The 24,644-nt window shown below is 39.5% G+C and overlaps 1 protein-coding gene across 11 annotated transcripts in view; it reads left to right on the top strand.

The window, feature by feature from the left end:
• The window catches only part of FNDC3B (fibronectin type III domain containing 3B), a 361,515-nt gene that overhangs the window by 292,749 nt on the left and 44,122 nt on the right, over positions 1-24,644 (top strand). For all 11 annotated transcript variants that reach the window (XM_054482960.2, XM_054482961.2, XM_054482962.2 and 8 more), the window contains 9 exons: positions 1,254-1,340; positions 3,106-3,244; positions 5,489-5,560; positions 9,265-9,383; positions 11,143-11,248; positions 12,219-12,391; positions 14,468-14,581; positions 15,355-15,504; positions 20,937-21,217. In XM_054482960.2, the coding sequence (XP_054338935.1) occupies positions 1,254-1,340; positions 3,106-3,244; positions 5,489-5,560; positions 9,265-9,383; positions 11,143-11,248; positions 12,219-12,391; positions 14,468-14,581; positions 15,355-15,504; positions 20,937-21,217 (1,241 nt within the window). The remainder of the gene's footprint in view (positions 1-1,253; positions 1,341-3,105; positions 3,245-5,488; positions 5,561-9,264; positions 9,384-11,142; positions 11,249-12,218; positions 12,392-14,467; positions 14,582-15,354; positions 15,505-20,936; positions 21,218-24,644) is intronic.

Here is a 24,644-nt window from a genome sequence, read left to right on the forward strand (position 1 = left end):
CTGTAGAACAGCACCACCCAATAGAACTTTCTGCAATGATGGAAATATTTTATAATTTGTGCCATCCAGTATGGTGGCACCTATACACGTACAACTCTTGAGCACCTGACATATGCTTGTTGGCCTGTAGCATGGGGGGTTTGTGCTTGTTTGTTTGTTTTGAGATGGAGTTTCGCCTTGTTGCCCCGGCTGGAGTGCAGTGGTGCAATCTTGGCCCTCTGCAACCTCTGCCTCCCAGGTTCAAGTGATTCTCCTGCCTCAGCCTCCTGAGTAGCTGGGATTACAGGCACACACCACCATGCCTGGCTAATTTTGTATTTTTAGTAGAGACAGGGTTTCTCCATGTTGGTCAGGCTGATCTCGAACTCCCAACCTCAGGTGATCTGCCCACCTCAGCCTCCCAAAGTGCTGGGCTTACAGTTGTGAGCCACCACGCCCAGCCAGTACTGAGTTTTTAACTGTAATAAACTTAAATTCAAAGAGCCACATATGGCTACCATATTTACCTCCAGCAGCTGTAGAAAGCCCTCACTAGTTCCACCACTGTATCCTCCTACCTGGCTTTAGTTTTTGTCATAGCACTTAACACCATGTGACATATGTAGCGGCTTTTCTGTATTGTCTTCTTCCACTGGAATGTGAGCTGCTTGTGGGCAAGGCCTTTTCTGTTCTTGGGCAGTGCTGAATCCTTAGAGCCTAGAGGACAGCCCAACACAGAGAAGGTGCTAAGTAGTATTTTGATGAGTGAATGATAGAATGATAGAGATAGAACTATTGACCCCGAATTCAACTTTTAGTGGAATGTTTGCCCTCCTAAAGGATTATGCCCTTTCCCATCTAAGCTGTCCTTTCTCCCATGGCCAGAAGAGGGCACTGTGTGGTCAGGAAGCTCAGCCACACTTACTGCATAGCACATTTGCAGCTTGATAGTAAAGACCTCGGTGCAAAGGGCTTTTTTCATGACAACATTAAAAATGTTAAATGTATTTTCAAAAAGTGCTTAACTCCTTTGTCACAATAAATTTGACCAGACCCAGGAGAAATTACAGTGTGATGGAGATACATTTTTATTTAAAGCTCAAGTGCTATCCACAATACTCTGGGCTTCTGATTTTTCTCTTTTGCTGTAGCTGCCAGACCTCTGGCCAGTTGCTGATGATGATAGGGAAAGGCAGTATAAAAATCTGTATTCAAAGGTATTTAATGCCCAGAATTTTTTATACTGATGTTTCTTCCTGGCTTTGCCTTTTCAGGATAACCTTTTCCACCCAAAATACACTGGAGAGGATTTAACCTGTACTGTGAAAAATCTCAAAAGAAGCACACAGTATAAATTCAGGGTGAGTCAGTCATTTTGCTACCTGAACTGCTTAAAAATGAAACTGTTTTCTGTTTCACCATTTACCATGTCAGATTGACTCTACAGGTTAAAAAATGAAGTTCACAGCACTTTACATTTTGAAAGTAACATTTATAAAGTGCACACCATGCTTTATTTATTCATTTGAGACAGAGTCTCTCTGTGTCACTCAGGCTGGAGTGCAGTGGCACGATCTTGGCTCACTGCAACCTCTGCCTCCCGGGTTTAAGCAGTTCTCCTGCCTCAGCCTCCCGAGTAGCTGGGACTATAGGCGTGCGCCACTATGCCCGGCTAATTTTTTTTTTTTTTTTTTTTTGTATTTTAGTTGAGACAGGGGTTTCACCATGTTGCCCAGGCTGGTCTCAATCTCCTGACCTTGTGATCCGCCTGCCTCGGCCTCCCAAAGTGCTGTGATTACAGGCGTGAGCCACTGCGCCTGGCCCATGCTTTAATTTTAAAACCAACTTTTGAGCACAAAAATTGTCATCATGTGCTGTAATAAATTGCATTTACAGCATGGCCAGGTGCCCTCATCTGGGAAGAGACACACCAGATGCTGGAGTGCACCTGTCACTCACCTGCACTCTATACCTTTTTCCTTTCGAGCAGTCTCTTTGCTCTTCACTTTCCTTTGCTCTTCTGCCCATTTATTTTTCCTCCCTTGTTTTTAATTTTCTCTTTCATGACCCACCCCCTCCCCACCTGGGCTGTCTTTGGTCATTAACAGCCACCATTAATATTACTATAGGACTATGTGTAGTAGCCAAAAAAGTGAATATGACTTTATGATCACTAAGAGATCAAAACGATATTCTGCAGCATCGTATTTTCTAGTATGACAAGTGGGCATTTTGGAAGATACGATTGTCTTCTGATTCCACACGTTCTTCTCTAAGTCGGGGACCAAATGCTATTATTTGGCACATAGCAATCACTCAATAAATAGTTGCCAAATTATCAAATGCAGTATGTGACTATTTGAGGGAAATGATAATTTTTAACATATTTTTTAAAACCCTTGTTATCGATGCTGGCTATGAGAACATAGCTATACTGCTAACATTTCTCCACAAGGTGGCATTGCCCTATTCTTTAAAAAGTGGGGCTATTTTTATGTCCCCCCCCACCCCCATATTTTCCTTTCACAAAACAATACAAACCAGGTGATGACATACTTGTTTTATCATGTCTTTTTGAAAGGGTAAAAGTATCTTTAAAACCCACCTTATGGTTTTTATTTTTATTTATTTATTTTTTGAGATGGAGTTTCACTCTTGTTGCCCAGGCTGGAGTGCAATGGCGTGATCTTGGCTCACTGCAACCTCTGCCTCCCAGGTTCAAGGGATTCTCCTGCCTCAGCCTCCCGAGTAGCTGGGATTACAGGCATGTGCCACCACGCCCAGCTAATTTCGTACTTTTAGTAGAGATAGGGTTTCTCCATGTTGGTCAGGCTGGTCTCGAACTCCTGATCTCAGGTGGTCCACCCACTTCGGCCTCCCAAAGTGTTAGGATTACAAGCGTGAGCCACCGTGCCCGGCCGATTTTATTTTTAATTGTTAATAACCAACTATACAGTAAATGATTTATAAAATAAATACTGTTAAATCAATACTTGAGTTGAAAGAGAAAAAAATGTGTGTGTCTGAGTTTATGGGTGCCTTAATCTCACCATGTTAAAAAGTGACCATTAATTTAATGATCCCTGATAACTAAAGCATGTTAACGTTTCCTTGGTTGTGTTCTAGCTGACTGCTTCTAATACGGAAGGAAAAAGCTGTCCAAGCGAAGTTCTTGTTTGTACGACAAGTCCTGACAGGCCTGGACCTCCTACCAGACCGCTTGTCAAAGGCCCAGTTACATCTCATGGCTTTAGTGTCAAATGGGGTATGTTTTGCTGCTGCTGCTGCTGCTGCTGTTTTTTTTTTCTTTTGATAGATTTTTTTAAAATGATTAATTTTAGTAGTGACAAGCCAAAAAATTTGTGGATGGTATTTGCAGAAGTTTTCTGCATTCGGAATATATATGTGAGAAACATCCTGAGAATTCTACAAATTGGAATGGACAATTTCATTAAAATGTAATCATAATGGGCAATTAAATTTTAGTGGAAATTAAAATGGATGATTTTTAAGAGTATCTCATTTACTCTGATTTTCCTGTATTACATATTTTTTCTCCTATATATTTAAGGCATGGATTTGAATGTAGTAATCTCTGCATGCATCGTTCATTCTTCAATAGTTCATCCTTAAAAAATTAGCAATACTTAATAGAAAAATTTTGATTTATAAAGTTAATATTGAAAATAAATTTCAAAATTTAGGTTTGTTAAGTAAACTTTAGCATACAGAATGTTTAAGTTGCAACGAATTAGGGATAGTTTTGTTTCCATTGGTGTTTGTTGTGTAACCAGAGTCTTGAACTTTGGGAAATTTTCGTATTAAAGTTCATAAGGAGTTTGAGGTTGTCAGGTAAAAGGATATTGTGCCTCACCTCTGCTGTGTGAATTATTTCAATAAAATGCATACAATTAGAAGGTTGACAATTAATATGTAAAAGCGTTATGCGTATCATTTTTACTAATGTCATAATAATATTAACTAATAGGCAAAAAAAAAGTTGAAATCTTAAATTTTACCTTGCAGCCAGGTAATATAAGGAGAATTTAAAACATTATTACACCAACCACTGAGACATGTAACTGTTTCAAGTTACCTAATAATTGTGAGCTAGAATTATTAGGATTTCTGTTTTGCCAAAAGATGGATCTAATTCAGAGAAATGATACAAATCTAGATGTGCTTTTAGCCAGACCATAGAGCTTTTCTCTCAAAGAACCTCAGAAAGTTCTGTCAACACTACTTACTTTCATTAGCTATATGCTATAATATTTAACTTTATAATTATTATTGTAAATATCTACTACTGAAGTGTATATACATTAATGGAAATACCAGGTGAAGGAGAGGGGAAGTGAATATTCTAAATTTATATATAAGTAAAACTTAAGGTTTTTTAGAAAAATCTCCACTATGTCTAAGAATATAGAAGTGGCAGACTGATGATAAGGGTACATTCTTTATAGTTTTGCAAAATTAGACTGCAAAGAAAGTGTTTTTCTGCTCAGAAAATAAAATTCCTGTAGGCACAGAGTTATGGGTAGACTATATACCCAAGGTGCCTAGGGCTCTAGTAATAAGCCAGAACCTTCTTCCTCAGACTGTCTGCTGGTGCACTGGTTCTCATTGATCCACACCTCTGGTTTCATACCACATTCACCTGGGATGTAAAGTTTGCATGGTAGGAAACTGTGCTAGAATGGACATATTCCATTTTGATATTTTATTTATTTTGTCAATAAATTTTGTACTTCTCTTTCCGTTCCTTTCCATCGCTCAAAAGAATCTTGTTGGCCGGGCATGGTGGCTCATGCCTGTAATCCCAGCACTTTGGGAGGCCGAGGCGAGTGGATCACCTGAGGTCTGGAGTTCGAGACCAGCCTGACTAACGTGGTGAAACCCTGTCTCTACTAAAAATACAAAAAAAATTAGCCAGGTGTAGTGGCGGGCGCCTGTAATCCCAGCTACTCGGGAGGCTGAGGCAGGAGACTCGCTTGAACCCAGGAAACGGAGGTTGCCTTGAGCCGAGATGGCGCCATTGCACTCCAGCCTAGGCAACAGAGCAAGACTCCATCTCAGATGGAAAAAAAAAAAAAAAAAAGAATCTGGTCACTGATAAAATAAGTGAAATAAAAAGAATAAAATAAGAAATATGAACATATAGTCTTACATAAAAATCATCAAATATATTAAAGAGCACCTTCAAGTAAATTCAATGACTTGATCAGTTTGTGCTGAGTTTTTTGTTCATATTTCACTACATGAATGCTCTTTGACATTTCTAGATCTAAGAACTTTGAATAATCTGATAGTATTCAGAGATTCCTGGTTTGTTTTTTTCTTTTTTTTTTTTTTCAACAAAGGAGTTGGTGGAATAAATTATTTTGCCTTTTGGTCAAGTCTAGAATTCAGATAGTATAATGGTGTGTGATTTTATGAGTCCTGATGATGTTTACCAATAAAAATCAATATCCTTTTATTGCTAATAAGACATTTGGTTATTTTCCAGATCCCCCTAAGGACAATGGTGGTTCAGAAATCCTCAAGTACTTGCTAGAGATTACTGATGGAAATTCTGAAGGTGAAGTTTTTGGCAATTGTTCTATTCAAATCCAGTAGCAAGCTCTATTTTCTGATATAGTAAACGTCTTTATAGTAATAGTGAGTAATCATTAATTCTAAAGATAGAACTATTATTACAATAAACAAACTTTAGTCACATATTGGCAGTTTTTCTATTTCAAACACAGCACCAGAGATCAGAGTCTGCTTGAAACTTACATTTGTGTTATTTAAAAATTTTTCTGTATCTTTTTCATTGGTATTTTGTTTTGTTTATCTTTTGTTTTTGTTTCTTTGGTTTGGTTTGTTTTTGTTTTGTTTTTTGAGATATGGTCTCACTCTGTCACACAAGCTGGAGGGCAGTGGCACAAACATGGCCCACTACAGTCTCAAACTCCTGGGCTTAAGTGATTCTTCTGCCACAGAAGATGAGGAATAATACATTTTTCATAGTGATGGGGTCTCACTATGTTATCTAGGCTGGTCTCAAACTCCTGGCCTCAAGCAACCCTCCTACCTCGGCCTCCCAAAGTGCTGGGATTATAGACCTGAATCACCACACTCAGCTTCCATGTCTTTTTATGAACTAGAGTTTCTAATTAATCAGATAAATTTGGTATTTTCATCTCCTAACTTGCCATACGTTTTCTGGAAATTCTTATAAGCAGCCGGGAGTGGTGGCTCACGCTGTAATCCCAGCACTTTGGGAGGCCGAGGCTGAGATGGGTGGTCAAGAGATCAAGACCATCCTGGCCAACATGGTGAAACCCCGTCTCTACTAAAAATACAAAAATTAGCTGGGTGTGGTGGCGTGCGCCTGTAGTCCCAGCTACTTGGGAGGCTGAGGCAGGAGAATTGCGTGAACCCAAGAAGCGGAGGTTGCAGTGAGCCGAGATTGCACCACTGCACTCCAGCCTGGTGACAAAGTGAGACTCTGTCTCAAAAAAAAAAAAAAAAAAAAAATTCTTATAAGCAAAGGGAGTATCAAAGGCAGGAAGGGGAAGGTGGAGATAGTGAAGGGGTAGGTTCAGTAATCTACAAATTCCCATGCATGATAAAACAATATATAATATTGTGGGCTAGTGACAAGAATCACACTTTTATAACAAGTTTAGAAAATGTCTTTCCAACTTCATTGTCATTTTGCTTCAGGTTTTTGTTATATTCATACTGGGGGGATTAACATGGAACAAATGTTAGAAATAAAATTCCTTAGTACCTTTTTAAAAATTCTAAGGTTTTCTTTCTAATAAAATTCATTAGACTTTAATAGAGAAAAGTATAGTCTTCAAAACTTTTTAAATGACGTATCATCTCACCACTGTAATAATCTCTCTAACCATTAAGTTTTTTTTTTTTTTTTTGAGACGGAGTCTCGCTCTGTCGCCCAGGCGACAGAGTGCAGTGGCGTGATCTCGGCTCACTGCAAGCTCCGCCTCCCAGGTTCACGCCATTCTCCTGCCTCAGCCTCCTGTGTAGCTGGGACTACAGGCACCCACCACTAGGCTGGCTAATTTTTTTTGAATTTTTAGTAGAGACGGGGTTTCACCGTTTTACCCAGGATAGTCTCGATCTCCTGACCTCGTGATCCACCCACCTTGGTCTTCCAAAGTGCTGGGATTACAGGCGTGAGCCACCGCGCCCGGCCCACCATTAATTTTTTTTAAAATGGCACATGCTTATGCCAAAAACAGAGAGCATTGATAAAACTTTTACAAGCAAGCAGTGCTGATGTGTGGCTGGCTTTTTATTCTGTACCATGAGAACCACCTGGAATTTTTTTGTTTTTAAGTCTGTTGGTTCCTATTTTAAGCTGAAAACATGAGAATTCTTTTGAGATGAGCACAGCTATTCTAAACATAAAATCATATTTTGTGCTAAAAACCTGGTTTAGAACTGCTGGGCGTGGTGGCTCACACTTGTAATCCCAGCACTTTGGGAGGCCGAGGTGGGTGGATTACGAGGTCAGGAGTTCGAGACCAGCCTGACCAACATGGTGAAACCCTATCTTTGCTAGAAAAAATACAAAAATTAGCTGGGCGTGGTGGCGTGTGCCTGTAATTCCAGCTACTCGAGAGGCAGAGGCAGGAGAATCATTGGAACCCAGGAGGCGGAGGTCGCAGTGAGCCGAGATCGCACCACTGCACTTAAGCCTGGGCGACAGAGTAAAACTCTGTCTCGGAAGAAAAAACAAAAAACAAAACAAACAAACAAAAAACAACCTAGTTTAGCTTTTCTTCATCAGAAAAACCCACCTAGGATAGAAGTCATGTATATGCCAGTGGCTCATTGTGAATATTTAAGTATGTTTTGAATTCTCATGGCTCCCTTTAGCTATTGATGACAAATCAAAAGTAGGGGCCCTTCTGGACTTCCAGTTAACAACTTTGCGACTGCATGGCTGAGTGAGTGATTGAATCTTTTCAGTAATCCTTGCTCCCAGTCACCTTTTCAGTGCAGGTTTTTTTGACCTGTAATATCAGGATAATTGCCTTTACTATTGCCTTTTTTCATATGGCCTTAGTGCATGCGACTCTATTGTGAATCTAAACTAATAAGCCACTGGGGGAATTTGTGGATGTTACTCTAGTTAAAATACCAGGGAATAGAAAAAGCATTTCCCCTAAAACAACTTCATGTAGTAAAAGGCTTTTGTAAAGTGGTCAGCTGGAAACACAGCGTGAGTGGGAATAAAACAGAGGAGTGAAGAGCCTCCCAGTGGCCCGGATTTGTGAGTCAGGCAGGTGGCCGAGGCATCCCTGGGTGCCCTTGCTTCCAACGGCATCAGCCTCGCGGGGCACCCAGACTCCTGGCGACTGTTCTCTCTTCAGTTCCGCAAAGCGGTCAGATCACTTGGGTCATGCCACATTTGGTCTTTAATTTGTCACCCCGTAGGCATTTTTGTCTTTTTTTTTGAGATGGAGTCTCGCTCTGTCGCCCAGGCTGGAGTGCAACGTCGCGATCTCGGCTCACTGCAACCTCCGCCTTCTGGGTTCAAGTGATTCTCTTGCCTCAGCCTCCCAAGTAGCTGAGATTACAGGTGCCCACCACCACGCCCAGCTAATTTTTGTATTTTTAGTAGAGATGAGGTTTCGCCAGGTTGGCCAGACTGGTCTCAGACTCCTGACCTCAGGTGATCCACCCACCTTGGCCTCCTAAAGTGTTGGGATTACAGGCGTGAGCCACCACCTGTAATTTTTGTCTTTTAAGTGGAGCTTCATGAAGGCAGTCAAAAGACCAGTTTTTAAAAGAGGATTTCACTTCCTTTGGCCTCTAGGCAGATAAGAACAGGGAGAAATTCTTGCATACCGCCCCAGACTTGCCAGAAGCCTCGTGGCCAAGAAGTAGCCCTGTTCCTGGCTGCCCCTGAGGCCTCCTGACACCAGGAGCATTTCATAGCTTACCCACCCCTGTTCTGTGTCTCCCACCACTCCTTCTGTACCAATGGCACGTTTCATTGTGGTTTCCCACATCCAAACCTCACAGCAAATGTAATTGTGGTGATAGTAGGTAGTCTAGCCAGCAACACTAAGTATTAAAAATGACTTAATGTTATTTTGGTATTTAACTTTGTAAAAGAAAAAGGAAAAGCTTTCTGGCTATTTAAAAAGAAAAAGAAGATGTTGGTTTTCATGAAAATGTAGAGCTTTTTCTTGTCAGCAATGGCTGATATGCTACATTTTTACAAGAGGCATAAAGTCATGCATAAGTCTTGTTTTACAGCGAATCAGTGGGAAGTGGCCTACAGTGGGTCAGCTACCGAATACACCTTCACCCACTTGAAACCAGGCACTTTGTACAAACTCCGAGCATGCTGCATCAGTACCGGAGGACACAGCCAGGTTGGTTTTGTTTCCATATGAAAGTAAAACCTCATTGATCAAATTCAGACAAACTGTGTATAGCATCAGAAGCAAATTGCAGTTTAAACAATGTATCTTGGTAATGCAACCTAATAGTATCACTTCAGGAAATGAAAAATAGAGCTTTTTGAATTGCTGTTTAGAGGTATAAGATAGGCCTAAATGATTCCCTACTGAACCGTAGTATTTTCAGGTACATTTGTCACTCACTTATTTCTCAGAAGGCTTTGACATAATCACCTGTGACAGCTGAAAATTGTCTGGAATTTGCATTGACTAAATAAAGGAGACCTCGATTATTGCAATGATTAAAAAACTATAGAATTTGGAGTAAAAGGATAAGACCTGCACAGCACTGCTGTTACCACATCTATCAATTTTAAGAATTTGAGACATACCTTCCTCAAGGTAGTTTACTGCCATCTGCTGGAAAGTTGTTGCAAAAACAATGTAAATCCATTATGACTGAGCTGAGTGGCACCTCCTGAAGTTGTGTGGTACCCAACGTACACATCTGTAGGCAGCATCCATTCTTTTGTTTCTACTATTTATATGACCTTAGACTAACCTGTTAACATGTCAGGAGCCTTAGTTTCAACCACATAGTACTCTCAGAGGCTCAAAACAACCTGATAAATATACATGGAGTACTCTAGAAATGAAATAATTGTTATCAAAGTGAATGAGGAACGAGATGCCAAAAGATACTTTCACTGTAGAGATATTTAACATTATGATTTGAAACCACTAATAATTTGGAATGAAAGAGAAGGAGAGATGGTGGCTTACAGCCCTGTGCTGGGTTGACTTTTCAAGAGAATACCTGCCATTTGAATGCCTAATTTTTCTAGTCAACCCACTTGCAACATTAGTTTTTGTGTTTACTTTCTTTGGCCCCCAAGGATGGTACTAGGACATGTAGACTGCCCATGTAGACACTCCCTGTGAGGAGAAGGTCCAGCTGGACCATCATATACAGTGCCGAAGCTGTCTGGAATGCCTCCCAGGTGGAGTAAATCCAAATCAAAGCTGAGACTACCAGTGGTACTTCCTATGTGTGAGGCACTACACAAGGTGGCACTGAGGCTGAACTGCTCAAATGCATAGAGTTCATTTCCTCTGTGCCACTTCTCAGGAAGAAAATTGAATGTGGCTGAGCTGTATAGCTCTACCTGATTTTCTCCTGTCTCAGGAAGTAGGTCAGCTTCCATACCACTAGCCTTACACAACCAGATCCTGCAAAATAAAGGACTACTTATTTTAGCATTAACAGTACCTGCTGGTTGATGTCAGAATCAATTGATTAATATTGAGTTTATTTGCTTTTCTGCTCTGTATGTGAATGGTTGGCCATTTATGGTACCATTTTAAAATTTCATCCAGCTGTTGTTTTGTGTTCTCTTCTGTCCTCATGAAGGGTCTTTCTAATTTTGATTTAAAGGAAAAGAATTGTGTGCTTAGGATATACAGTACTCATGTCTGCTAATCTAACTTCAAAAATAATCATTCTTGTTTTTCCCAGTGCCATATGAAGTCTATAGCCACCCTTAAAACACACACACATAAATTTATATGAAGATCTTAATTGCATTAAAAACATACCATAATGTGCACACATTTAGCATGTAACCCCTTTTCGGTAACATTTGCAGTTATGGGGTGGAATTTGCCTGATATGTGGAGGTCTGATAAATTCACAGTAACTAAGAGATGGTTCTCTCTGGTGTTTCTCCTGCAGTGTTCTGAAAGTCTCCCTGTTCGCACACTAAGCATTGCACCAGGTCAGTGTCGACCACCGAGGGTTTTGGGTAGACCAAAGCACAAAGAAGTCCACTTAGAGTGGGGTGAGTGAACTAACCTTCACATTGACATTGACAATTTGGACAATTGGGGATGAAGACTTATGCTTTGTAGTTAAGTTTCAAAGCTTTCTTCTAAAGACCATATATGTTTTTGTCTGTTGAAGATGTCCATATTCTTCCTGAAGTATGTTGACCCGGGTTTTTTATGTGTGTCATTCCCGCCATCCACACCCGCGACACCATCCCTCACCTTCCTCTTCCTGATGGTGCCACACACATGGTTTATCCCCCACGCTTCAGGGGACACATTTCTAGGGAGTATTTCTAGAACAGCCAGTCTTTTTCAGAAAGTTTTCAACTTTATTAATGGGAAAAAAATTTTGTGCTCAATTTAGAACTTAAACCAAAGAATGGTTTGTAAGATCACATGGAATTCTTCCTCATCTTTGCGTGCAACCACCTCTGCTGCATTGTCCTGTGTGGGTCTTGATGTTTTTACAGCATTGACTTAAGCTGTATTAGCATTTCCTGTTGTGTCCAGCAGTTTACAACATGTATAATTATAAGTACAAATGTACAGAACTCTCTAGCATACTATGTTTTCCTACCACTTATGTCTAAAGTATAATAAATTGTGCCAATTTGGGGTCCTGTATTTTGATTTAGTTTGACCTTTGGTTTCCAATTAAAGAGATTTTTCTTCCCTCTTTTTCTTCCATTTACCTAGCATTAGAATATGAAGAAATATATCTAATGTTCCTATAATTTTGGGATTATTTTGTCAATGTAATTAAATAAACTTCAATGGACCTGCTTTGGAGAGTATGGATAACATCATTCAGAAACTTTTATTTTTATCTCTCTTTTTTGGTGGGCAGGGATTCTTTTGTAAGGGAGATACTGAGGACAGGCCACCGATGTGATATTTTGCTCAACTTGTGTGAAATCTGGTGCACTTTGTTCAACTGGAAGCACAAAGTGTTCTAAGATGAAAAAAATTCTTCATACCCAGATGTTCCTGCATCGGAAAGTGGCTGTGAGGTCTCAGAGTACAGCGTGGAGATGACGGAGCCTGAAGACGTAGCCTCGGAAGTGTACCATGGCCCAGAGCTGGAGTGCACCGTCGGCAGCCTGCTTCCTGGAACCGTGTATCGCTTCCGGGTGAGGGCTCTGAATGATGGAGGGGTGAGTATAAACCCATACGCCATAACCAGAATTAGAATGCATAATCAGAACCCAAAGTGCTAACACTTCTGTCTCTAGCCTCCTGAAATTTTTGACAGTCTTGATGCAACCTTGACAACCATTAATGCAGTGTCTGTAAATCTTAATTCTGAGTTGATATTGTTGTGATTTCATATAGACCCAGCATTAGAAGTTTTCTGTTTCTTTTGTCCTCATATCATTCTATGAAGACAGCACTCAAGGTTAATAAGGATATCACCCTGTAGATACTTTCGACAGTTTTTAGAAAATTTCCTATTCTATTGACTTTATCAGTTCAGGGAAATTAGGAATAGATAATAGTTCTAATAAAAGTTTTATACTGTCTTGTCTAAATGAACCAGCAACATCTTAGGTCAGTTTTTACAACTAGAGAAGGGTAGTGGCTAGGGACACCAGCTTGTTTTTGTTTTGTTTCAAGTGAAAACTATAGGACTCTCTCCTTCTATTGCTCCATTTGGAGTTGTCAAGTTGAACTATCAGAAATTGAGAATATATATGTGTATGTTATATCCATAAAGGTGGTTGTCCTTTTTCTCTTTGAAATTGCCAAATGATGTGGATTTAGGGGGAGATGAATAATGAGTAGTGGGAGTCCCAGTAACTGTGAGGCTTTTGGGTGGGCTCAGAGATTGATGAAGCATAAAAGAGGGCAGAAGGGTGTGGGTAAAGCCAGCTAATGCTAAATGCCCCCTCCAAAGTGCCAGTGGTTTGTATAGATGGGCTCCATGCAAATAAATAGAATTAATTAATTGATGATTTAAAAAAAAAATAAGACAGCCCAACTTGCAGTGACTTTTTGTTTTAAGTGAAAGCAAGTTTATTAAGAAAGTAAAGGAATAAAAGAAGGGCTATTCCTTAGGCAGAGTGCCCGAAACTGGATTTCTTCTAATTCTCCAATAGAAAAGAATTTGAGACACAACAATGATACTTAAGTGAAAACAAAAAAGTCTAAACATTAACGCTTATGCACCTGAACTTATAATCATGTAAGCGAAAAGAAGATGGATGGTGATGAGCACGCTGTTGTGTCTACCCCATTCTCTCATCAACTTTTCAGTTACTATCTGCCACAACAAAGATAAATGTGCAACTGGGCTGGTGTGAGCTGTGCTTTTCTCAGCCCTTTCACTGATTTATCCTATAAAGAAACTATCTTCAGCTTGGGTTTATTCCTGTTGTATTAGAAATTAACCGTATATATCGCTGTAGTCGTCTTCTGAGGTCCATTTCAGAGAGCCTTCCCAACTCCCCAGCATCTTTGCATGTTATGTTGAGAGGTGGTTTTTTGTTTCCCACCTCCCTGCCATCTTTTTTCTCCCATTTTGACAAGGACAGTCATATATTTTGTTAGCCTGGAAAGTTTTTACTCTGCTCCAAAGCTTTGAAGTATCAAATATGCCACCATTAAAATGGGTGGTTCACGTGGCTGTGACTCTCAAAGTGTGGTAAGTCTTTAGCAATTCCTGGCTCTGAGCAGTGTGGTCACTGATGGTAACATCAGGATTGCCGTGGATACCCTTGAATAAGTGAGGTGATGGGAACACACTGAGAAAACATTACAGAAGCATTCATTTTCAGAATGGAAAATACCGGTAACTAGAAGAAATACCTAGAATTTGATCACCAACAATTCCAAGTATATTTTTGTGCGTTAAATATTAAACTGCAGTGGGCATCTGACTTAGTTTTCTTGGATGTCCTCTGAGAAATATGAAAGCAGATTGCCCTGTTTTGTCAAAAATCAGCATATTTTTATTTCATGTCCCAAGAAAGGGAAAATATTTTGTCAACCAACTAATTATTTTCCACTTAAAAAAATGACAGACATCTACTACTCAGGGACTGTATGTAGGAAAAAAACTTACACATATTGAATTGAAAGTGAAAATCATTGGGTAATATTTGTTAATTAGTTGTGTTGATGATGATGTTAGCCTAGCTTTTATTTGGTTATAAGCTTTTATATGCACACACATTCACAAACACATACACGCATATATACATATGTGTGTGTGTGTGTGTGTTTTCTTTCAGTATGGTCCCTATTCTGATGTCTCAGAAATTACCACTGCTGCAGGGCCTCCTGGACAATGCAAAGCACCTTGTATTTCTTGTACACCTGATGGATGTGTCTTAGTGGGTTGGGAGGTAAGTCAGGCATATTCTGCATCAACTTCTGTTTCTTCTACTTTACTCCCAAATACAAATACAAATTATAAGGAAGCTGCAAATCCAAAATGCACATATAGATGATTTTTTTTTTTTTTTTTTGCTATGTATACTATAGTAATCACCCTTGGCACTTGCCATTTGCTTATGTTATTTAGAGTTGTGGAAATTTTACCATAGTCAAAACTGAGAGGAAATGGTTTCTCATGCCTTTCTTTTTTAAAAAAATTTTATTTTGTTTTACTTATTTTATTTTTTTGTGTGACAGAGTTTCCCCCTTGTCACCCAGGCTGGAGGGTAGTGGCACAATCTCGGCTCACTGCAACCTCTGCCTCCCTGGTTCAAGTGATTCTCCTGCCTCAGCCTCCTGAGTAGCTGGGATTACAGGTGCCCGCCACCATGCCTGGCTAGTTTTTGTATTTTTAGTAGAGACAGGGTTTCACTATGTTGGCCAGGCTGGTCTCGAACTCCTTACCTTAGGCAATCCACCCACCTCAGCCTCCCAAAGTGCTGGAATTACAGGCATGAGCCACCGCACCCGGCCCTATTTTATTTTTAAATTTCTAAATCTCAAAAAAAATTTTGTGGGTACATAGTAGGTGTATATATTTGTGATCATGCCTTTCTTTTATATGTATTTGAAATATTCTGGGGCATGTTGCTCTCTTTCCCATTTTAGTTAATTGAATACAAGCACAGTAGGATTCTCTTCTCAGTGGCATTATTAACTACTTCAATTTCTGCCTTTCCAGAGTCCTGATAGTTCTGGTGCTGATGTCTCAGAGTACAGGTTGGAATGGGGAGAAGATGAAGAATCCTTAGAACTCATTTATCATGGGACAGACACCCGTTTTGAAATAAGAGACCTGTTGCCTGCTGCACAATATTGCTGTAGACTACAGGTAGGTTGACATTATTCAGATGTTGCTCACAAGGACTGGTGTCCCATGAAAGACACTTTGGGAAACCCACTCAAAGGCTTGTGGTGGAGGCTGTCAGGAGGGATGATATGGAAATAAAAATACATTTGGTTGTTTTAGTATTTTGCAGTTAATTTCCACTTCTCTAGGAAATTCTGAAACTTAAGAACAAAATAAGATTCTTCTCCATTCTGCTTCTCACCACCCTTGTATCTTGTCTGTTCATCAGTTTGCTGAATAAATGACCCAAGTCCAAGGGAAAGATGACACCGCTCCTTAGGGAAGGAGCCTTCTGTCTCATTCCCCTGAGATGCACATTTCAGTGGGAAAGACTCTTAGAACTGGCAAAAGACACAAAATTATTTTACGAGCTGTTAAATGGAGCCAAAAATAGTTTGGACTAGTTTGCATTAGATTATAGGACCCCACCTCCCACCTCCCAGTGACGATTATCAAGGCTGGTTATCTATAAGCTTCCACTTGGGAGTCCAGATAGGATAACATCAAGAAAAATTGGTTCATAGCCTAACCCCTCAGAGTGACAATAACCATGGGTTTACTTTTATTTTACTCTCTTGGCTATATTATTATTTTTTCTATGTAAAGCCCTAGTCTCTTGAGAAAATAGAGTTCTTTGTCCTCCTCTTTCCATTTGTTCAGTAACATTTCTTGAGCATTATAGTACTTTGTACCAGGATCAAAGGAAGATCGGGAAGAGAGATACAAAGATTAATCAGATGTGGTTGTTTACCTTGAAGAGCTCTGTCTTCATACACATTTAGATTTGAATAGATAAAGAAGCAGAGATGCCAAAGTCAAGTTCCTACCTGATTTAAGTCATGGATCAAATTTGTTATTACAAGTACACCCAATGTCTCTGGTCTCTTTGGAGAAAATATTCGCTTCATAACTTAATTTTTCAGATCAACGGAAGCATTTCTGTTAAATTCAGAAGTCTGCTTTATTTGAAACATTTCTGATTAAACTCTTTTGTTATACACCTTTCTTGCTTCTCAAATGAAGCACCTGGGACATAATTAACCTTTTGACAATGAGTCAGTGTCACAGCAAATTGTCTGATCTTTATAATAGTGATGCTGAGTCACTGGGGAAAGGTTAAATTATGTGCCACACTCCTGTTTTTCTATCAAGGCAGGATATAAATAAAGAGCTGTCTGCCACCCCAGTAAAGAGCTTCACTCCATTATGGTTTTTGAGTTTTGGTGTTTCTTTAAAATGTTATTATATCTCCTTCTCTTTCAGAGTCTATGTTGTCTTAGCATTGACTTCCCAAAGCTACATTATAAAAGATACATTAATAAAAATAGTACCTGCATAATCTTGCCTCCTTGTATTAACAGGAGTCGAAAGTCGAAATATATTTTCAAATGTCTGTACTTATTTATAATAAAATGAGTCAGATCTTATGAAGGGAGTACTACTTTTAAAATTACCATTGCCACGCTAAAGGACTATTGCCAGGAAAAGGGTCTGTTCAAACTATACCGATTTATTGTTATTTGTGGACCAAATATGAATTATTTTCATTCAACATGATTACAAAGTCAAGTTAAACCCCAATATTTTTTGAATATTTGGCACGTAAGAATTTAAATATTGGCCGGGCATGGTGGCTCACACTTGTAATCCCAGCACTATAGGAGGCTGAGGCCAGCTGATCACTTGAGCCAGGAGTTCGAGACTAGCCTGGACAACATAACAAAACCCCTCCTCTACAAAAAAAAATACAAAAATTAGCCAGGCACCTGTAGTCCCAGCTGCTCAGGAGCCTGAGGCAGGAGGATCCCTTGAGCCAGGTCAAGGCTGTAGTGACCTGTGACTGCACCACTGTATGCCAGCGTGGGTGACAGAGTGAGAGCCTGTCTCAAAAAAATAAAATTTATTATAATACCTGTACTGTGTTTTATAGAAATGTGGTGGAACATTTCTTGTTTTGCTCAGGAATTTTTGAATTTTTATATTTTCAGGACTGTTTTAATTAAGTACCAACATAATTCCATTCATAGGGCATTTTGTATATTATAGGCATACTATTATTTACAAAAAGTTGATTTTGAATTAAATTTCATTTGAAAACTGTTAATAAAAAGTGGTGTAAATCAAGAAATGTTTTCCATAGAGCCAAGCTAGTTAAAAAGAAAGTAGGATCCTGGAGTAGAAAAAGAACATTGGAAGAATTGGTAAGATTCTGATTAGGTCTGTATGTTAATAGTATAGTATCAGTGATAATTTTTCTCTTTTTTCTTTTCTTTTTTTTTTGAGATGGAGTCGCGCTCTGTCGCCCAGGCTGGAGTGCAGTGGCGCGATCTTGGCTCACTGCGACCTCCGCCCCACCGGTTCAAGTGATTCTCCTATCTCAGCCTCCTGAGTAGCCAGGATTACAGGCGCCTGCCACCACGCCTGGCTAATTTTTGTATTTTTAGTAGAGATAGGGTTTCACCAGGTTGGCCAGGCTGGTCTCGAACTCCTGACCTCAGGTGATCCACCCGCCTTGGCCTCGCAAAGTGCTGGGATTCCAGATGTCAGCCACCGTGCCCAGCCACCAGTGATAATTTCCCGGTTTTGATCATTATTCTGTAGTTCTGTAACATGTTTCTCTTCAGAAAAGCAGAGCAAGAGAGAGACAGAAATTTCTCTGTACTATTTTTGCAACTTTTCTGTAAGTATAAAAGTAGTACACAATAAAAAGGTGTTTGAAAAAATAGAGAAAATACTATTTTGTTCATAATTTTCCCAGTGGGAAGGAAGGAAGTGTAGCTCCTACTGTTGGCCTGATACTCTGCCAGGATTTTACCTATTAACTGATTTAATCTTTACAGTGATTCTATGAATTAGGCATTACTGTCCCCATTTTACAGCTGAGGAAACAAGCTCAGAGAAATTAACTAACCTAAGATCACACAGTTGTTAAATGATGGAATCAAGGTTTGAACTAAGCTCCAACTCTTAAAAGCCATGTTCCTGTCCTTCTGTGATATGGTGATACAAAGCCCTAGTTGATACAAACATTGGGCTCCATGATATCCAATTTTTTGCCCCTGTGATACATTTATATCAGTACCAAAATCTCGAAATATATACTCATAAAATAATTTGTGATGTTAAAATTTTTCCAAAAAGAGAATTGAGGTATTCAGGTGTTGTAATGAAACAGAAATGGGTATGACGAAGTATTGCAGTAGAGTTTCAACTGTGATTTAATAGCAAATAAATGCTTTAAGCCTGCTTCTTTGAAATTAACAAAGGAGTTATAAGTTTTGTTTTAGACCTTGATTTAAGAGCTCAAACTTAGCTGGTTGTGGTGGTATGTGCCTGTGGTTCCAGCTACTCAGGAGGCTAAGGTGGGAGGATCACTTGAGCCTGGCAAGCAGAGGTTGCAGTGAACTGAGATTATGCCACTGCACTCCAGACAGAGACAGAGTCTCAAAAAAAAAAAAAAAAAAAAAAAAACAAAAACCTCAATCTCCTTTAGTTTTGTAATTCGACCTCATAAGCTGTCCAGTAAACTAAATGAAAACTAAGTTTTAGAGTACATTCACTTTTGTAAGAAAGCTGCCAGATGTTTTTATCTTTGTAAAAAAGAAAATCTTTTTGATAACATTTATTGAACACATACTCTGTATCAGGTACAGTTGCCAGAAATACAACAGTGAGCCAGACAGGCAACTTTGCCCTTATGTAACTTGCATTCTAATCAGAGGAGTACTATATACTATGTTGGTAATAAGTGTCATGATGTAAAGTACAGCAAAGAAGGGAAATAGGAAATGTGGAAGACCGCAGGGGAAGGATTGCAAAGTTGAAATGTGTTCAGAGAGGACTCGCTGAACAGGTGGCACCTACAGACCTTCTCTCAAATGAAAGTGATTGAGCGAGCTGTGCAGATGTCTGGAGAAAAAGCTTTCTGGACAGGAGGAGCAGCCAAGTGCAAAGGCCTTGAGGAGGCAGCAAACTTGGTGTCCCTGTGGAGCAGCAGGGAAGACAGTGTAGCTGGAGCAGAGTCAGTAAAGGGGAGAGTAGCAGGCAATGAAGTCACAGTGCTAATGGGTTTTCGAAGGGGAATGGTGGTGAACAGCAGATCATATAATCCTGTAGGGTTTCATAAGAACTTCAAAGTTTATTCTGAATAAGATGGAAGCCCACTGAAGGAATTTGAACCAAAAATCTCAATAATCCTGATTCATATTTTCACTGAATCACTCTGATTGCTGTGAGTTTAGACTATTGGGCAAGGGCCAACATAGATACCAGCTAGGAGGTCATTAGAATAACCAGATGGGAGAGAGAGTAGTTGGACTAGAGTAATACAGGATGTGCTGATGGCCTGGAGAGGGGTGTGAGAGGAAGAAAGGTGTCCAGAGATGACTTAGTTATGACTTGAGTGCTCTGAAGGATGAGGGAAACCACAGGAGATGCAGTCAGGTTTTTGTAAGGAGGGATGGGATGGGGATGAGGAGCTGTGTGGACATTTGAGTTTGAGATGCCTGTTGGACATGCAAGTGGAGATACTCAGTGGTTGAATACAGATACCCTAGACTGGTATTCAAAGCAGGGGTCTGGGCTGCACATCCAAATTTGGGAGTAGGTTGTCAGTGGGGTTTACTCCTTCAGACAAGATGACATCTCCAAAAGTTTGAGTAGAGGTAGAAAGGAGGAGGTACCCAAGTACTGAGGGCTGATACTCACCAGCGTTAAGAGATCAGGGTGATGGTGGCAACCAGGAAAGGTGATTGAGTAGCAGCAGCAGGTAAGGTAGGAGGAGAAATAAGTGTGGCATCTTGGAGACCTAGTGATGAATAAGCATTTGAAAGACCTGGGAGTGATCAAGGTGTCAGCTGTTTTTCTTGGGTAAAGTCAGATGAGCGCTGAGGATTGACTTCAGGGATGAGTTTATTATTCATGTGGAAGATAGAAGATGCCTTTTCCTATTGCTATTCCAGGACAGCTCTAGACTTAAAAGTCAGATGAACTGGATTCCGGTCCCAGCTTTGCCTCTAAATCTGAGGCCTAAGTTATCATCTGACTCTGAGTTCCCGTCTCTGTAAAAGGCGGATAAGAATACCTACCATTTAAGATCTACCACAGGGGGTTATTATGAAGATTGTGTAAGATAATGTATAAACTGAAATAGGTCATGCAAATATAAAATATTGTTTTTAAATGATTTGTCATAAGAAACGATGGTGGCCATATTTTGCTTTAATAATGGAAAAAATGTGGTTAGCATTCTTTGGAAGGTGGTCATCAGATAGTAGACATTTTCTAGGATTTATTTCTACCTGCGTGTGTGGAAATGTGTACTACTTTAGATTTATTTAATGGCAGCTAACTCAGAGGCATCAAAATGTGCTAATGGTGTAATATGGCCTTTGTCTTGCTGTTCTGTTTTGTAGGCCTTCAATCAAGCAGGGGCAGGGCCGTATAGTGAACTTGTCCTTTGCCAGACGCCAGCATCTGCCCCTGACCCTGTCTCCACTCTCTGTGTCCTGGAGGAGGAGCCCCTTGATGCCTACCCTGATTCACCTTCTGCGTGCCTTGTACTGAACTGGGAAGAGCCGTGCAATAACGGATCTGAAATCCTTGCATACACCATTGATCTAGGAGACACTAGCATTACCGTGGGCAACACCACCACGCATGTTATGAAAGATCTCCTTCCAGAAACCACCTACCGGTGAGTGCAGGGGAGTAGAAATCTGCGTCAGCACATCAGCACTTGGGGATCTAAGTAAACCTCTCGGGGAAAATGACCAAGTGAATGTCATCTCCCAGCTGTTTCTAAGAGCCCAGATGTCCAGGGTATTGTCTCACCTTGATCCCTCAGGCCAGAAGACCTGTGAAAAAGCCACACTGGTTCAGGGACTCACTGGACGGTTTTTTGTCCACTGTGGCCCGCACCCGTCTCTACCCCAGAGTGGACTCAAATCCTCAAGTCAGTCCTCTGAACATTCAAGTCAGAAATTATAAAAGGGCTTTGGCAATATGTTAGCCCAAGAATTTGGCTTCTTCCAGAAATTGTGCCGACCTTAACGGTGGCTTAAATGATGGTAAAACTTTTAAGATTTCTAAAAGGATGGCATTGGAGATATGTTGACTTTTATTAAACAACCTATAGTTGTTGATGACTTCTAAACAAATATCTGGAGCTCAAGGGTTCAACTGAGGGAACACATGTTGAGAATCATTGTTTACTAAGGAAACGCCAGGTAACCATTGAAATTATCAAAAATATCTTCCACGTACCAGAAAGCACCTCAGAGGATAGTTCTGTTATGGAGAAGATGAAATGGTTTAGTAGTGTAGGAACTATGGAAAGGTGAGCTTAGATTTGGATAGTAAAACCTCAAGACCCTATTTAAAAAGTGTTTTATGAATGCAGCATAAATAATTTAATTCAGTATTAATATGCCAAGGCTAGTATATTGAGCCGAATGTGAAAAGAAACTCACGTTGGGAGAATGCCACCTTTTCCTTATAAGATAATTTTGAAGATACCATTTTAGACAGATGGAAATTGAATAGCTTTAGAAAAGGCAGATGTTTGATCTTGGGGGGGAAAAAAACTTTAGACAGTCTTTGCTGGCCAATCAATAAATTATAAATTGGACATTACATACTTGAGGTAAAAATAATTCATACTTGCTTTTTCTTTTACATCTTGAAGTACAGGCTGATTTTTCAAAATGAATAGGCTACCAAATGAATGAAAATCAATCAAAACCTTAAAAATTCAAAGTGTGTTCAATATCATTCTATAGTAGTTTATTTCTGGTTAACTTGTAGGACAATTTTACATACCCATTTCTGTTTATATACAAATAGAAAAAAATTTCAAATATGAATTATCATATTTAAATTGTTTCCAATTTTAATCCATTGTTCACTAAATCTGAATTACATTTTATGAGTCAGTATTTATCATTTAATAATAGTACATTTTATATTTTATATCATGAAATCATAAACTAAATATTAGGGACCAAGTTCAGTTAATAGTTTTGCTTGCTAATGTTTATAACTAAGATATTGGTATGCCCGTATCAGTAAATGAGTATTTTTTCAATAAAGAAATATAAACAGTAAAAAATAATAATAGTAATTCATACTTAAGACCAACTGGTTTATGGCTTTAGGAATTTTAGTTTCTGTAGTACACAATTGGGTATACTATATAGTATTAATAGAACTGTGGTCAACCCACAGTCTTGTTGTTTTATGTTTCAAAAACATAATTGCAATAATCATAGTGAAATACAAAATGAGTATTTCAAGGAACCAAAGGTATAATTTTGGCCCAATCAACTTTTATTTCACCTTTTTTCTGTCCTATAAATTGGTTAAAATATAAATGAACAGATCATGATGTTCTAGATAAAAACATGTGGAATGAAACATTTTAAGCAGACCAGGGAGCTTGGATAAAAGACTTGTTTCTTTTGTTTGATTTTCTTTTTTTTTTTTTCAAGACTTCAGCAGTTACATATTGTTCTCATACCAAGCTTATTTTTTCTGTGTGTTGCCAGGACAGGGTTGTACACCTCTCTAGTAAATGTACTAATGCAAAAAAGCTTCTTCAATGGATCGGTCATTTCTCCATGGGTGCTATTATAGCAAACTACCCATTGGCTTGCTGACACACTCTGTAGAAATTTCACTAGAATTACAACACTACTTTAAAGGCATTCCTTTAAGTTTATAATTGAGTTAGAAATGGAATTTGTCCTTTAGTTTGAAGGAAAACAGTATTATTAAAAATGAAAACCTAACTTTGCTTTGTGTGCTTCCAGCCAAATAGTCAGATTTGGCAAGATAAGAGTGTCATCGGATCACCTGGTATCACCCCTTCCCAGTCCTTGGCTTGAGCATCTTCAGTGACAGGGGCAGTGGTTCTAGCTTCCACTCACCAGGCAGTCCATTCTATTTGTGGATAAACCTCTCTATATCTAAAATCAACTGCTGCTGACCTTAGAACTTTCTCAACAGCAGTGATTCTCAAAGTGTGGTCCCTGGACCAACAGCATTAGCATCACCTGGGAACTCGATAAAATGCAAATTATCAGGCTCCACCCCAAACCTACTTAATTAGAAAATCTAGGGGTGGGGCCTAGCACTTGGTGCTTCAATTAGCCTTTCAGGAGATTTCGATGCTTATGAAACTTGAAAACCTTGGCCCTAGAGCAGTGATTCTTAAATGTCAGTGTATGTAAGAGTTGCCTGGAGAACCTTTTCAAAATACAGGTGTCTGAGGCCTACACCTGCAGACCGCAATTGGCCCCAGAGGGGGCCTAAACATCATTACGTTATAGTGTCAGCTGTCTCTTATTTAACCATCCCACCATCATTTACACTGTCTTCACTAGCATAGGTTTCCTATAACTGCCTCCATCCTCTTCTTTAAATGTTTTCAGGTTTTTGGTGGCCTCGCTGACGTGCAGTGCCCAGACCTCCAGGAATGGTCTGGTTGGCTGGCTCAGAGCAGACCAGGATTGTTGCCTTCCTTGTTCTCCATACTGAGCAGTTAGTGAGGTTGCCTGAGATTACTTTTTTTTAAACAACCTTATTATATGCCTGACTCATACTGAGCTGGCAGGCAACCAAAACTTAAAGTAGATTTGTTTGTTTTGCTCATTTGTACTACTTTTGCTAAGAAAAAAGGCTTAAAAATAACATGTATTGAGCCCTTACTATATGGTAAGCACTATGTTAGGCTGCCAAGAAGTGAATCATAAATCATTTTGTCGTAACAAGGTGAGGTGGGCTTTACTAGGAGACAAGTTCTGAGTAGTTCAGTGGTAGCAGACTGGAGTCAGACAGCCTTGACTTCAATCCTATCCTTCATTTATTGTCTCTGCAAACTTTGGGAAGTTATTTCAGCTCTCTGTGCTTCAGTTTCCTGACCAATAAAAAGGGGATAATAATTTTCACTACTTAACAGAGTTGTTGGATATTTTGATAAGAGGTCAGGTACCTAGTATGGGGCCTGACACGTAGTAAATAAATTATCAGAAAATCTGTTGTTAATGTTTGGTAGGGAAGAAATGAACTCAAAGATGGGTTGTGACCAGATTATAGGTAGAGATCTTATCTGTAGAAACCTTATC

The sequence above is a fragment of the Pongo pygmaeus genome, chromosome 2, assembly GCF_028885625.2.
Source record: "Pongo pygmaeus isolate AG05252 chromosome 2, NHGRI_mPonPyg2-v2.0_pri, whole genome shotgun sequence".
Taxonomy (NCBI): Eukaryota; Metazoa; Chordata; class Mammalia; order Primates; family Hominidae; genus Pongo; species Pongo pygmaeus.